Source organism: Apteryx mantelli, chromosome 37, assembly GCF_036417845.1.
Source record: "Apteryx mantelli isolate bAptMan1 chromosome 37, bAptMan1.hap1, whole genome shotgun sequence".
Classification (NCBI taxonomy): domain Eukaryota; kingdom Metazoa; phylum Chordata; class Aves; order Apterygiformes; family Apterygidae; genus Apteryx; species Apteryx mantelli.
The window spans coordinates 685,236-699,372 of record NC_090014.1 but is presented as its reverse complement, the minus strand read 5'-3'; the positions used below and the strand labels follow the sequence as shown (position 1 = coordinate 699,372).

The 14,137-nt window shown below is 74.8% G+C and overlaps 3 protein-coding genes across 5 annotated transcripts; 2 read left to right on the top strand and 1 right to left on the bottom strand.

Annotated features, from left to right (window-relative positions):
- The first annotated feature begins 307 nt into the window (after positions 1-307).
- Positions 308-2,938, top strand: RCE1 (Ras converting CAAX endopeptidase 1). Its single transcript, XM_067314784.1, has 8 exons — positions 308-495; positions 1,437-1,539; positions 1,628-1,711; positions 1,801-1,879; positions 1,963-2,130; positions 2,221-2,292; positions 2,403-2,465; positions 2,605-2,938. Exons 1-8 carry the CDS (start codon positions 308-310, stop codon positions 2,826-2,828), a joined length of 981 nt encoding a protein of 326 aa, XP_067170885.1. The 3' UTR covers positions 2,829-2,938.
- A 717-nt stretch (positions 2,939-3,655) lies between these two features.
- Positions 3,656-5,583, bottom strand: ZBTB3 (zinc finger and BTB domain containing 3). Its single transcript, XM_067314794.1, has 2 exons — positions 5,564-5,583; positions 3,656-5,109 (listed from the first exon to the last, which is right to left on the bottom strand). The coding sequence occupies exon 2, from the start codon at positions 5,093-5,095 to the stop codon at positions 3,833-3,835; it is 1,263 nt and encodes a 420-aa protein (XP_067170895.1). The 5' UTR covers positions 5,096-5,109; positions 5,564-5,583; the 3' UTR covers positions 3,656-3,832.
- A 1,043-nt stretch (positions 5,584-6,626) lies between these two features.
- On the top strand, positions 6,627-13,400 carry GANAB (glucosidase II alpha subunit). 3 transcript variants are annotated; one of them, XM_067314845.1, is made up of 24 exons: positions 6,627-6,676; positions 7,269-7,370; positions 7,472-7,580; positions 7,962-8,089; positions 8,506-8,685; positions 8,818-8,883; positions 9,126-9,346; positions 9,429-9,525; positions 9,607-9,787; positions 9,904-10,024; positions 10,114-10,349; positions 10,440-10,566; positions 10,656-10,735; positions 10,813-10,956; positions 11,041-11,137; positions 11,214-11,315; positions 11,401-11,644; positions 11,988-12,052; positions 12,143-12,219; positions 12,294-12,368; positions 12,462-12,575; positions 12,670-12,782; positions 12,884-12,984; positions 13,224-13,400. In XM_067314845.1, exons 1-24 carry the CDS (start codon positions 6,657-6,659, stop codon positions 13,331-13,333), a joined length of 2,910 nt encoding a protein of 969 aa, XP_067170946.1. In that variant the 5' UTR covers positions 6,627-6,656; the 3' UTR covers positions 13,334-13,400. The 3 variants fall into 3 exon arrangements, with proteins under 3 accessions (XP_067170946.1, XP_067170945.1, XP_067170947.1); XM_067314844.1 differs by having other exon boundaries at positions 9,871-10,024; XM_067314846.1 differs by lacking the exon at positions 8,818-8,883 and having other exon boundaries at positions 9,871-10,024.
- The last annotated feature ends 737 nt before the right edge of the window (positions 13,401-14,137 follow it).

The window sequence follows — 14,137 nt, the reverse complement described above, 5'->3', positions numbered from 1 at the left end:
TGCTGGGCCCGGGGACGCAGCCCGGTGCCGGTCCCAGCACCGCGGCCCTGGGGCCGGTGCCTCTCCCCGCTGCCCGGTCCCGGTCCCGGCTGCCCCGGCCCCTGCCCGGTCCCCGGTCCCGGCGCCTGTGCCGCTGCCGGTCCCGGTGCTGGCGCCGGCACCGCTGCTCGCCCGGCCCCGCCCCTCCCCTCGGCCCCGCCCCCATTAGACTCCGCCCACCGCGGGCCCCGCCCGGTGGCCCCGCCCCGAATGGCCCCGCCCCGCGCCGCCCGGTGGCCCCGCCCGCCGCGCCGCGCCGCGCCGCGCCATGGCGGTGTCGGAGGCCGCGGGCGGCTCGTCCTGGGCCGCGGCGGCGCCGGCGGCGGGTCCCGGTCCCGGCCCAGCCCCGGGAGCGGCGGCGGCGGCCGGGCCGTGCTGGGCCGCGCTGCTCGCCTGCCTCAGCCTGGCCTGCTCCTACGTGGGAAGCCTCTACGTGTGGGGCAGCCCCCTGCCGCGGTACGGGCCACCGGGGGCACCGGGAACCGAGGGGACCGGGACCAGAACCGGGGGGACCCCTGCCGCGGGACGGGGCAACGGGACCGGGACGGGGGGGACCGGGACCGGGGGGGACCCCTGCCGCGGGACGGGGCACCGGGGGACAGCGGGACCGGGGGGGGTACCGGGACCAGCAAAGGGGGAACAGGGAAACCGGAGGAGGGACCCCTGCCGCCGCACCGGGCACCGGGATCGGGGGGGACCGGGACCGGCAAAGGGGGAACAGGGGAACCGGAGGAGGGACCCCTGCCGCAGGACGGGGCGCTGGGACAGGGCACCGGGGGGGCCCGGGGGGAGGCTATTGGGTACCGCGGGGGGTCTGGGGGGTGCTGGGGGGGGTGTAGAGTCCGGGGGCGGCTCTGGGGGGCCGAGGGGCTCTGGGGGGTGCTGGGGGGGACGTAGGGTCCTGGGGGGGGGCTGAGGGGTCCTGGGGAGGGGTCCTGGGGAGGGGTCTGGGGGGGACCCGGGGCGTCTATGGGATACAGGGGGGCTATGGGGCACTGGGGGGGGGTCTGGGGGGCACAGGAGGGGTCCACGGGGCACTGGGGGGGGTCTCTGGAGGACGAGGGAGGTCTTTGGCAGACAGGGGGGCTTTATGGGGGACCAGGGGGCTCTATGGGGTCCTGGGGGGGGGACCTGGGAGGTCTATAGGATACAGGAGGGTTCAGGAGGGTCTGGGGGGGGGGTCTGGGAGTACCAGGGAGGTCTATGGGGTACTGGGGGGGGTCTGGGGGTACCAGGGAGGTCTGTGGGGTACTGGGGGGCTCTACGGGTTCCCAGGGGATGGTCCTGGGGGGGCTCGGGGGGGGTCTATGGGGGCCTGGTCCCGGCAGCAGGGGGTGGGGGGCCCCCCCAGGGCCCCTCCGTGTCCCCGCTGACCCCCCCCCCCCCCGCGGCCGCAGCGACCACCCGTCGGTCATCAAGCGCCGCTTCACCAGCGTCCTGGTGGTCTCGGGGCTCTCCCCGGCCTTCGTCTGGCTCTGGAAGGAGCTGACGGGCATTAAGGTGAGGCCGGGGGGGGCGGGGGGGTACCGGGGGGGGCCCAGGCGTCCGGGCGGCGCTGACCCGTGTCCCCCCCCCCGCTGCCGCTCAGCCAGACACCCCGCTGCTGGCGCTGCTGGGCCTCCGCCTGGAGGGGCTGGTGCCGGCCACGCTGCTGCCGCTGCTGCTCACCATGGTAGGTGCGGGGCGGCGGGGGGGGGCCGGGGCCGGGGCCGCGGCCGCCGTGCCCTCCCCCCCCTAAATCCCCCCCCCGCCCCCCCCCAGGTCCTCTTTTTGGGGCCCCTCATCCAGCTCTCCATGGACTGTCCCTGGGACTGGCTCGACGGCCTCAAGGTGCTTTTCGGTAAGGGGGGGGGGGTGGGCGACGGGGACGCGCTGGCAGGGGGGGTCGGGGGGGCCGCCCGTGCCAGCCCGGTGTCCCCGCAGACCCCCGCTTCTGGGCGCTGTGCCTCAGCGACGTGCGGTGGCTGCGCAACCAGGTGGTGGCTCCGCTGACGGAGGAGCTGGTCTTCCGCGCCTGCATGCTGCCCATGCTGGTGCCCTGCACCGGCCCCGGCCCCGCCGTCTTCGCCTGCCCCCTCTTCTTTGGCGTGGGTGAGCGCGCGCATGTCCCCCCCCCCGGTGTCCCCCCCCGGTACCCCCCACCGCCCTCTCACCCCTTCTCCCTCCGCTCCGGCCCCACAGCCCACTTCCACCATGTCATTGAGCAGCTCCGCTTCCGCCAGGGCTCCGTCGCCAGCATCTTCATGTCGGCAGGTACTGAAGGGGGCGGCGGGAGTGGGATGGGACGGGATGGGACGGGATGGGGGGGACACGGTGGGGGGGGACACGGGGGCCGCTCACTGCCCTCCGCCACTCTCCCGCAGCCTTCCAGTTCTCCTACACGGCCGTCTTCGGCGCCTACACGGCCTTCATCTTCCTCCGGACAGGTGAGGCCGGGGCAGGCGGGCGCGCGGGCAGACAGACGGACACACGGCCGCCCGGACAGACGGACACACGGCCGCCCGGACAGACGGCCAGCCGGAGGGGCGGCCGCGGCGGCCGCCCTGACGCCGCGTGTCCCCACAGGGCACCTCATCGGCCCGGTGCTCTGTCACTCCTTCTGCAACTACGTGGGGTTCCCGGCGGTGTGGGCGGCGCTGGAGCACCCGCGGCGCCGTGCGCTGCTGCCCTGCTACGCCCTGGGCGTGGGGCTCTTCCTGCTGCTGCTGCGGCCCCTCACCCACCCCAGCTTCTTCGGGGCCCCCCCCAGCTGCGCCCCGCCAGCCGCCGCTGCCGCCGTCTGCTCCTGACCCGGGCGCGGGGCGCCTGCCCCGGCCCCACCCACCCCCCCGGACCCCTTTTTGTAGCTCCTGCCCCGCACACAGAGATCTATTTTTATGATTAAAGTGCTTTAAGCGGAGTCGCGTGCGGCTGGGACGGCGACGGGGACTGGGGTGGGACTGGGGATTGGGATGGGACTGGGACAGGGGTGGGACTGGGACAGGATGGGGTTGGATGGCGACTGGGATGGGACTGGGATGGGGTTGGCCAGGACTGGAGAGGGACGGGGATTGGATGGGGACTGGGACAGGGACTGGGATGGGATTGGGACTGGGGGGTGATGGGGTTGGATGAAGACTGGGATGGGGTTGGACTGCACTGGGGTTGGAGCTGGGCAGAGCTGGGAGGCACTGGGTTGAGCTGGGATTGCATAGGGGCTAGATTTGGGACTGGGGTGGACTGGGAGTGGGGCTGGTCTGGACTGGGATCTGGGAGTGGGGCAGGGCTGAACTGGGATCTGGAACTGGGAGCGGGGCTGGTCTGGACTGGTTGAACTGGGCTGGGGGCCGGGGCAGCGCCGAGGCCGCTCCAGCTCCTCCCCTGCGCCAGGGGGCGCCGCAGGGCCCGCGCCACCGCCCAGGAACGCCGCTGCCCCCCCCACATCTCGCGCATGCGCCCCGCGGCCGCTGAGGCCAACCGGGTAGGGGCACCCGGGCCAGCCAATAGCAGCAGCGCGGCCTCGCCATTGGCCAGCGCGAGGGCCAATGAGGAGCGGCGCGGCGCGACTGCCCCGCCTCCCCCCTACCCTAACCCCCCCCGCCCGGCCGCCGCCGCGGGAGGCACCGTCCGCTCCCCGTTACCGGTGGCGCTTTATTACGTCACGGGCAGCCACGTCACGGGCAGCGGAGCTGCGTCACGGGCGGCTACGTCACGGCCGTACAGCCGCCGCGCGGCCCGCGCTGCCACCGCCACCCCCAGGGCAGCCCCTGTCCCGGCGCCGGCATCCCGGTGTCCCGGCGCCCCCCCCCCCCGGCTACGGGGGGCTGTCGGCGTCCGTCTTGCAGCGCTTGGCCGCCAGGTCGTCGTGGTGGGCCTTGCGGATGTGGCGGTAGAGGTCCCCGGACTGGGTGTAGCTGCGCAGGCAGTAGCGGCACTCGTAGGGGCGCTCGCGCGTGTGCACGGTGGCGTGGCGCCGCAGCGTGTAGGAGCACGAGAAGGTCTTGCCGCAGGTGCGGCACGTGGGCACGTCCTCGGCGAAGAGCCCCAGCCCGCCACCCGCCTCGAACTTGGGCAGGAAGAGCGGCTCGTGCAGCGGTGGCGGCGGCGGGGGCGGCAGCCCTGCGTATGGTGGCGGCGGTGGCGGCAGCCCGGCGAAGGGCAGGGCGAAGGCGCCCTCGGCCGGCGCCTCCTCGGGCGCCTCGGCCAGCGGCCGGGCGAACAGCGGCTCGGCGCAGGGCTCCGGCACGTCGGGCTCCTCGTCAGAGATGACGATGGCCTCCACCTTGACGGCCGCGCCGGGGCCCCGCTCAGGCTGGCGCCCGTAGAAGCCGTCCAGGGCACCGGGCGCCCAGGGATCCGGGCCCGGCGGCTCGACCAGGCGCCCCGGCGCCAGGAAGGACAGCGGCAGCGGCTCCGTGGAGCTGCTGGGGCTGGAGAGGGAGGCGTCCGAGGGGGGTGGGGGCCGCCCCGGGAGCGGGCCGCGGGGCGAGTCGCCCTCCATGCCGGGCTGCGTGGTGTCGGCTGCGTCCACGGTGGGCGCCGGCGGCTCCGGGGCGCCCGGCGGCCGCTCCTCCTCGCCGCCCCGGGGCGCCCGGGCCGTGGCAGCTCCCGGTGGCGCCTCGGTGCCCGGCTGCGGCTGCTTGGAGGTGCTGGGCAGCAGCACAGGGCTGCCGGGCGCCTCCTCCTCCCGCTTGGTGCTGTCGGCCTCGGCCAGCGCTCGCGCCTGCAGCTTCTTCTTGCAGACTTTGACGACGTCGTTCATGTGCAGGTAGCTGGCGGCCGCCAGCACGTCCTCCACGGGTGTGTCGTCGAAGGCCAGCCGGCCCTCGTACATGAAGTCCAGCAGCAGCCCGAAGGCGGCCGGCGTGACGATCTCGCCGTTGACGCGCACCAGGTCGCCCTTGTCGAGCCGCTCCTTGTAGCACATGTGGAAGAAGGTGCTGCAGGAGGCCAGGAGGGCGCGGTGGGCCCGGAACTGGGCGCTGCCCACCAGCACGCTGCAGTCGCACAGGAAGCCCTGGCTGCGCTGCTCCCGCAGGCTGCGCAGCACCTGCCGGCCGTGCTCCGGGAACTCCATGGCGCCGCGCTGCCCTGCGGGGACACGGGGACACACCTGGTGACCGGGCAGGGGGGACGGCAGGGACGGCGACAGCGACAGGGCCGGGGGGGGGACGGGACGGCAGGGCCTGGTGACTGGAGAGGGGGGACAGAGGGGGGTGACAGTGGGGCCCGGTGACAGGGCCGAGAAAAGGGGGGGGACAGTGGAGCCTGGCGACAGGGCTGAAGGGGGGTGACAGCAGGGCCGGTACCGGTGACGGGGCCCAGAGGGGGACAGCAGGGCCTGGCGACAGGGCTGGGGGGTGACAGCGGGGCCGGTGACAGGGCCGGGGGGGGCGGTGTCAGCCGGGGCCAGGCCCGGTACCGGGGCCGGAGCGGTGTCACCGGGCCCGGGGCTCGGCGGGGGCGGTCCCGTCCCATCCCGCCCCGCCCCGCCCCGTCCCGGCGCGGCCCGTCCCGGTTCCGCGGCACCCGCGTCCCCACTCACCACAAAGCAGCGGCGGCGGAAAGGCCCGCCCCCGCCCGCGCGGATTGGCAGTCCGGCCCGCCGGCTGCGCCCGCTCCCATTGGCCTCCTCGCCCGCCGCTCACGCGGCCACCGCCCGCCCACCTGCTGATTGGCCGCAGCCTCTCGCCACTCAAACCCCGCCGCCTGCTGATTGGGCCGCGGAGGCAAGGCGGGCCCTGAGCCGCCGCGCGCCGATTGGCGGCTGCTCCTGCTCCCGCCCTCCTGGGGAGCTAATCGGCGGGAAAGAGGCGGGCGCGTCGTTGCTATGGCGACGGGGCGGGGAGGGGGAAGCTTCTGACAGGCGGAGCGGGGCCGGGGGCGGAGGGGGGCAGAGTTTGGGGTCAGAAAATGGGATTTTGGGGATCTCATCCTCACCGGCTCCGGCCCGAGCTGGCGGCCGCCCTCCTCGGAGGGCGCCGAGGGCGGCGGCTGCCGGCGGAGAGGCGCCCCGGGTCTGGGCCCGCGCGGCGGCCCCCGCCCCCGGTAATGGCGGCCCCCTCACAACGCCTCGACGCCTTCCCGCTCTCCGGTCGCCTCGGACAGCTCGATGTCTGATTGGCTAATGCGCGCTGCCACTCCGGTCCTTTTGCCGCTTCTGATTGGTTCCGCTCCGGCTTGCCTGTGCTGATTGGTTGGTTCGGGCGCTGCCCGCCCCCTCGGCCTCCACGCTGCCTTTTGCTGCTGCTCCCACCCCTTCTTCCTGTGCGACACTCTGATTGGTCCTCTCTAGCTGTCACTCGGCTCTTTCTGTGTTTCTATTGGTCAACATTTCCCCACACAGGTCCTGTCCCGCCAAACGCCGTCCCCGCCGCTTTCCTAACTCGCTTTCTGATTGGCATCGGTCCCCATCCGTCTGCCGCCGCGCGCAAATCACGGGGCGGAGGGTGCGGGGCGACCGTCTCCCTGGCAACCAGGTGAGTTGGGCGGAGTTGGGGGCCTGAGCACCGCCCCCGCCGAAGTCCCGCCTCTAAGGGGCGGTCCATCCGCTGACGTGAGGGGCGGGGCTCCGGGCAGCCAGTGGGACGCGGCGGCGTGGGGGCAGGGGAGGGGTGAAGGGTCAGGCCCGATCCAAGATGGCGGTGGCGCCGGGGAGGTGAGCGTGGGGCGGGCGGGGGAGGGGACCCCGGCGTCCGACCCCCCCCCTTCCCCCCCCGGTAGGACCGGGGCGTCCAGGTCCCCCCTCCCCCTCCTGCTGCCCCGGGATGGGGCCCAGGCGTCCGAGCCCCGCCCCCCTCCTCCCTCCCGGGTGGCACCGGGGCGTCCGAGCACCCTCCCCCCTCCCCCACCAAGGCCTTGGATGGAGCCCAGGAGTCCGGGCCCCCCCTTCCCCGTCCCAGGCGGGACCTAGGAGTCCGGCCCCGCCCCCCCCCCCACGGGGCCCAGGCGTCCGGGGCCTCTTCTCCTCCCCCTTCCCCCCCCCCATGGGCCCAGGCGTCCGGGCCCCCCCACCCTTCCCTGTCCCAGGTGGGACCCAGGAGTCCGGGTCCCCCTCTCCCCTATGGGGCCCAGGCGTCCGTGGCCCCCTTCCTCCCCCCATGGGGCCCAGGCGTCCGGGGCCCCTTCCGCTCCCCTTTCCTTCCCCTATGGGACCCAGGCGTCCGGGGCCCCCTCCCTTCCCCTCCCACGGGGCCCAGGCGTCCGGGGCCGCTCCCCGAGCCGCCTCGGACCGCGGGCCGCCCCGGCAGGCGAGGACCGGCGGCGCTGGCCTGGGCTGCCCTGTTCCTGACGGCCGCCCTCGCCGTGGACCGCGGCAACTTCAAGACGTGCGAGCAGAGCGGCTTCTGCAGGTAGGGGGGGCGGCGGGGCGGGGTGGGGGGCGCCCCCCGGGGTCACTGCCCCCCCCCCGGGGCCGCCCTGACCCCCCCCTCCGCCCCGGGCACCCCGACAGGCGCCAGCGGAGCCTCAAGCCCGGCAGCTCCCCGTACCGAGCGCTGCTGGAGTCGCTGCAGCTCGGCCCCGACTCTGCCACGCTGCAGCTCATCAACGAGGAGAACAAGGTTTGGGGGGGGGGCGGCGGGGGGCTCTGCGGGGACCCAGGGGGCAGTGGGGAGGGGACCAGGGGGGTCCTGGGGGGGATCGGAGGGTTCCCCGGTGGTGGGGGGAGGCGCCAGGGGGCTCCAGGAGGACTTGGGCTGCGGTGTGGGGGGACCAGGGGGCTCTGTGGGGGCTCCAGGGGGACCTGGGGTGCCGCAAGGGGCTCCGGGGGGTGGCAGGGGGGACCAGGGGGCTCTGGGGGGACCTGGGGAAGGGGGGGGAACCAGGGGGCTCTGGGGGGGACCCCAGGGGGTGGAAGGGGGGACCCAGGGAATGGGGGGGAGCCAGGGGGCTCTGGGGGGGCAGCGGGGGGCTGCCCATCTGCTGAGGCTGCGGTGCCGCAGGTACCGCTGCTGCTGGAGCTGTGGGGGTTGCGGGGCAACATGACCCGCATCCGCATCGACGAGCTGAAGCCGCTGCGGCCGCGCTTCCGGGTGCCCGACGTGCTGGTGGCCGAGCCGCCCGCCGAGCAGTGAGCGCAGGGACGGGGATGGGGGGGGACGGAGCCGGGGGTGTGTGTGGGGGGACGGGGATGGGGGTGCGGGGACAGGGGGCGGCCGTAGGGACAGGGATGGGGGGACATGGGGAGGCCGTGCGGACATTGGGACGAGAGTGCCAGAATGGGGACGGGGTGGGGGCATGGGGACGTGGGGCAGCTGTGGGGACAGGGACGGGGGGGTATGGGGAGGCTGCGGGGACGTGGACAAGGGTGTGGGGTGGCCGCAGGAACGGGCAAGGGAGGGGGACACAGGGATGGGGAGGCCGTGGGGACGGGAAGGGGGACGCGGGGAGACTGCAGGGATGGGGATTCTGGGACGGGGACGTGGGGAGGCCGCGGGGACGAGGACGGGGACGCACGGCAGCCGCCCTGATGGCCGTCGCCCACAGGCTGGCGGTGACGGGCCGGGACGAGGGCAGCGTGGAGCTGGCGCTGGGCGCGGGCGGCCACCGGCTGCTGGTGACGGCGAAGCCCTTCCGCCTGGACCTGCTGCGGGGCCGCGAGCTGCTCTGCAGCGTCAACGCCCGCGGGCTGCTGCTCTTCGAGCACCTCCGCCCCCGCCGGCGCCCGTGAGTGGGGGCCGTGGCGGCGCCCGGCCCCGGGGGGGCAGCGCCCGGCCCGGGGGGGCGGCCGGGGGCTCGCGCTGACTCTCGCTGTGTTTCTGTTTCCGCTGGGTCGCGCTTCCCCCGCCCGGGCCCCAGTTTCTCGGATAAAGTTAGTAGCTCGGTCGGTAGCTTGTGGGATAAGATCAAGAGCCTTTTCCATAGGTAAATCCGCGGCTTCTGCTGCTGCTTCTGCCTCCCCCCTCACCCCCCCCCCCCGGGGCAGCGATTCCCGACGGCAGTGGGGACAGGGTGGGGGGCGGCGGGGGGCGGCTAGAGAGGGCATCCGGCCCCACGTCGCTGGCCGGGGCCTCCCCCCCCTCCTGCGCCCCGCGCGTGCGTGTGTGTGCGAGCGCCTGCAGCGGCCGCGCGGCCCCCGGCGCCCCCCAAAAACCCGCCCCGCGCAGGGAGACCCCCGCGGAGCCGCCGGCAGCAGCGGCGGAGGACGAGGAGGAGGAGCGGCAGGGAGCGGCGGAGGCCGGCGGCGAGGGCGCCAAGGCGGCGGGGGCCCCCGCGGACGGCTCCATGCAGCCCGAGGCGGCAGCGCCGGCGGCGGAGGGGGAGGCCGCGGAGGAGCCGGGCGCCTGGGAGGAGACCTTCAAGACGCACACGGACAGCAAGCCGCACGGTGAGCGCTGCCGCCGCTGAGCCGCCGCGGGCTGAGCCACCGCCGTGCCGCCCACGCTCACCCGCTGTCGCCGCCACCGCAGGCCCGGCCTCCGTGGGGCTGGACTTCTCGCTGCCGGGCTTCGAGCACGTCTACGGCATCCCGGAGCACGCGGAGAGCCTGCGGCTCCGCACCACCGAGTGAGTGCGGCGCCGGGCCGGGAGCGGGAGCCGGTGCTGTGCCGTGGCGCGGCGGGGACTCACGGCCGGGGCCTCCCGCAGGGCCGGCGACCCCTATCGCCTCTACAACCTGGACGTCTTCCAGTACGAGCTCTACAACCCCATGGCGCTGTACGGCTCCGTGCCGCTGCTGCTGGCCCACAGCGCCCGCCGCACCCTCGGCCTCTTCTGGCTCAACGCCGCCGAGACCTGGGTTGACATCGGCTCCAACACGGCCGGCAAGGTGCGGCGGGGGGCGGCGCGGCGGGCGGCGCGGGGCAGCGGGGGGGCGCGGGGCCGGCGCCGACGCTGCCTCCCCCCGCGCAGACGCTCTTGGGGAAGATGCTGGATTACATGCAGGGCGGCGGCGAGACGCCGCAGACCGACGTGCGCTGGATGTCGGAGAGCGGCATCATCGACGCCTTCCTGCTGCTGGGCCCCACACCCGGCGCTGTGGCAGCGCAGTACGCCTCGCTCACCGGTACGGCGCGGGGGGGATGATGACGACGATGACGCGGGTCCCCGCGGGTCGCCCCCCGCCCTGCCGCGAGCCCCCTTGCCCTCCCGCAGGCACCCAGGCGCTGCCGCCGCTCTTCGCCCTGGGCTACCACCAGAGCCGCTGGAACTACAACGACGAGGAGGATGTGGCGGCCGTGGAGCGGGGCTTCGACGAGCACGACATCCCCTGCGACGTCATCTGGCTGGACATCGAGCACGCCGACGGCAAGCGCTACTTCACCTGGGACCCCAGCAAGTTCCCGCAGCCCCGCGCCATGCTCCAGCGCCTGGCCGCCAAGAAGCGCAAGGTGGGGCCGCGCCGCGGGGCCGGCGGCGGGGGCCCGCGGTTCGTCCGTTCGTCCGTCCCCCCCCCGACGTGGCCGTTTTCTCCCCGCAAGATGGTGAGCATCGTGGACCCCCACATCAAGGTGGACAGCGGCTACCGCGTCCACAACGAGATCCGCTCCCGCGGCTTCTACGTCAAGACCAAGGATGGCAGCGACTACGAGGGCTGGTGCTGGCCGGGTGAGCGCGGGGCCGCGGCGGTGGCGGGGGGCACCGGCGGCGGCGAGGGGAGCCCGCGCTGACCCCCCCCCCGCCATCGCTGCCCGCAGGCTCCGCCGGCTACCCCGACTTCACGGACCCCGCCATGCGCGCCTGGTGGGCCGGCATGTTCGCCTACGAGCAGTACGAGGTGAGGACGGGGCGGGGGCGATGCCGGGCACGCGGCCCCCTCCTCACCGCTGCCTCACCGCCTCCTCCTGCCGGCAGGGCTCCGCCGAAAACCTCTTCACCTGGAACGACATGAACGAGCCGTCGGTGTTCAGCGGCCCCGAGGTGACCATGCAGAAGGACGCGGTGCACCACGGCGGCTGGGAGCACCGCGACCTCCACAACCTCTACGGCTTCTACGTGGTGAGCGCGGGGCGGCGCAGCGCGGCACGACGTGGCGGGGAGGCTCCCCGGCGCCGTCTCACCGCCTCCCCTCCTTCCCTGCAGCAAATGGCGACGGCGCAGGGGCAGGTGCAGCGCTCCGGTGGCCGCGAGCGACCCTTCGTGCTGAGCCGGGCCTTCTTCGCCGGCTCCCAGCGCTACGGTGAGCACGGCAGGACGGTGCTGCCGCTGCCTCCCCCCGCACCCGGCTCACGGCCTCCTCCCTCCGCCCCGCGCAGGCGCCGTGTGGACGGGCGACAACGCAGCCGAGTGGGAGCACCTCAAGATCTCCATCGCCATGTGCCTCAGCATGGGGCTGGCCGGACTCTCCTTCTGCGGAGGTGAGCAGCGCCGGGGGGCGTCCGCGGCGGCAGCGGTGCCCCCGCGACGGCGGCCGCCCTGAGCCCCGGCTCCCCCTCGCCGCAGCGGACGTGGGCGGCTTCTTCAAGAACCCGGACGCGGAGCTGCTGGTGCGCTGGTACCAGGCGGGCGCCTACCAGCCCTTCTTCCGGGCCCACGCGCACCTCGACACCGTGCGCCGCGAGCCCTGGCTCTTCGGCGAGGAGAACACGGCGCTGATCCGCGCCGCCGTCCGCCAGCGCTACGCCCTGCTGCCCTTCTGGTACACGGCCTTCTACCGCAGCCACCGCCACGGGCAGCCCGTCATGAGGTGAGCGGGGCCGGCGCGGGGCGCGGGGGCCCCGGGATGGGGTGTGGGGGCCCTGGGACGGGTCCTCGGGGCCCCAGGGTCGGCGCCCGGCACCCCAGGACGGGTCCTTGGTGCCCTGGGATGGTTCCTTGGGTCCTTGGCACCCCAGGACAGGTCCCCAGGGCCCCAGGGTTCGTGCTCGGCACCGCAGGATGAGTCCCCGGGCCCCAAGGTCGGTCCCCAGCGCCCCGGAGCAGGTCTTTGGCCCCCCGGGATGGTTCCTTGGGTCCTCGGGTGGGTCCCCAGGCCCCGAGGTCGGTCCCCGGCGCCCCGGGACCGCCGCTCAGCGCCCTGTCTCCTCCAGGCCGCTGTGGATGGAGTTCCCCGACGACGTCGCCACCTTCGCCATCGATGACCAGTACATGATCGGTGAGCGGGGGCCGGGCCGGGGGCGCAGCAGGGCCCCCCCCCCGCTGCTGCCGCCACCGCCGCCGCTCACCCTGTGCCGCCCTTCCCCAGACAGGGCCCTGCTGGTGCACCCGGTGACGGAGCAGGGCGCCCGCGGCGTGCAGGTCTACCTGCCCGGCGAGGGAGAGGTGAGAGGGGCCGCGGGGGGGGGGTCCCGGGGGGGCCGCGGGGCCAGCGCCGGCCTCACCGCCCTCTCCCGCAGGTCTGGTACGACGTCGCCTCCCGCCAGAAGCACCACGCGCCCCAGACGCTCTACGTGCCGGTGACCATGAGCAGCGTGAGGGCCGGGGGGGGCCGCGGTGGGGGCGCGGGGGGGGCCGGGGGGGCGCGGGGTGGCCTCCGACTCTGCCCCATGCTGCCCCCCCTCCAGGTGCCAGTGTACCAGCGCGGCGGCACGGTGGTGCCGCGGCAGGAGCGAGCGCGGCGCTCGGCTGAGTGCATGCGCGGGGACCCCTTCACCCTCTACGTGGCCCTGAGCCCCCAGGTGAGCGCGGCCCCACGGCAGCAGCCCCATGGCGAGCGCGGCGGCCCCACGGCGGCCCTCCCCACCCCACGCTCACCCCCCCACCCCGGCGCAGGGCACGGCCGAGGGCGACCTCTTCCTGGACGACGGGCGCACGTTCGACTTCCAGACCCACAACCGCTTCCTGCACCGGCGCTTCACCTTCGCCAGCGGCGCGCTCACGGCCAGGTACCCGCTCCGGCCGCCTGTCCGTCCTTCCGGCCGCCTGTCCATCCGCCCCGCGCGGTGTGGCACGGCTCCAACGCGCTTCCTGTCCCCTCCCCGCGCAGGGCCGCGGACCCCAGTGGCGCCTTCGACACGCCGGCCTGGCTCGAGCGCGTGGTGATCCTCGGCGCGGGGAAGCCGGCCGCCGTCGTCCTGCAGCCCGCGGGTGAGTGGCCGCCACGTGTCCTCCCCGTCCCCATGTCCCTCCCGTCTCCCCACGGCCCCGTTTCCCCCCTCGCTGCTTCCTCTTCGTTCTCCCCCCCATCCCTGATTTTTCTCTCTCTTCTCCCCCCCCATCCCTGATTTTTCTCTCTCTTCTCCCCCCCATCCCTGATTTTTCTCTCTCTTCTCTCCCCCTTCCCCCTCTTCTTCTCCCCCCTCAATCCTGGTCTCCCCCCGCCGCAGCCGGCCCCGAGACCCGCCTGGATTTCCAGCACGATGCCGAGACGTCAGTGCTGACGCTGCGCAAGCCGGGAGTGCTCATGGCCGACGACTGGAGCATCCTGCTGCGATAATGGGGGGCCGTGGGGGGGGGGTGTCCCCACGGCCCCCCCGGGACCCCCAGGACCCCCCCCGCCCCCCCAGGACCCCCCCCCCCGGGGGGGGCAGGATCCAGCCTCGGCCTCTTCCCAGGGGAATCGTCGCAGGGATGGTTTGGGGGGCTGGGGGGGCTGCGGGGGGGTCACTGCTCCAGCCCCCCTGCCCTCTTCCCCCCCCCCATCCCCCACATGTGTGGGGCTTGGGGTGGCCGGGGCCGTGTCCGGCTGTGGGGCCCGGGCAGGGCTGGTGCGAGATGGGGACCAAGCCGGCGCTGCTCCCTGTGCCCCACGTGGGGAGCCCCCGACCCCCCCCCCCTTTCCCTCTTTCTGTGCCCCCCTTTCCTGCCCCATGTCCCCCCCCTTCCTCGCACCACAACCCCTTTCCTCGCCCCATGTCCCCTCTTTTCCCTGCCCTACAACCCCTTTTCCTTGCCCATCCCCCCCCCCTTTCCTTTCTCCTTTCTCCTTTCTCCTCTCTTCTCCCCTGGCCCTGACCAGGGGGACACTGGGGGGCGGGGGGGGGAGGGACCTCCCCCCCCCTCCGCCCCACGGTGCTGCCCCCCCGCAGGGGTCCGTGGGGCTGATGCCACCCGGAGCAGGTGGGAATCGCCCCCACGGCTGCCCCGGCCCCTCCGGCCGCCGTGGGGGGGGCTCTGGCCCCCCGCATCCGTTTTTAGCTGCTGAGCCAGGGCCGGGGGGGCCGGGGGGGGGGGGGCGGCACCCGCGCGGCGTTTTGATAAAAGACAAATAAAACAGGAAAAAAACCGAGCTGGAGGCGCT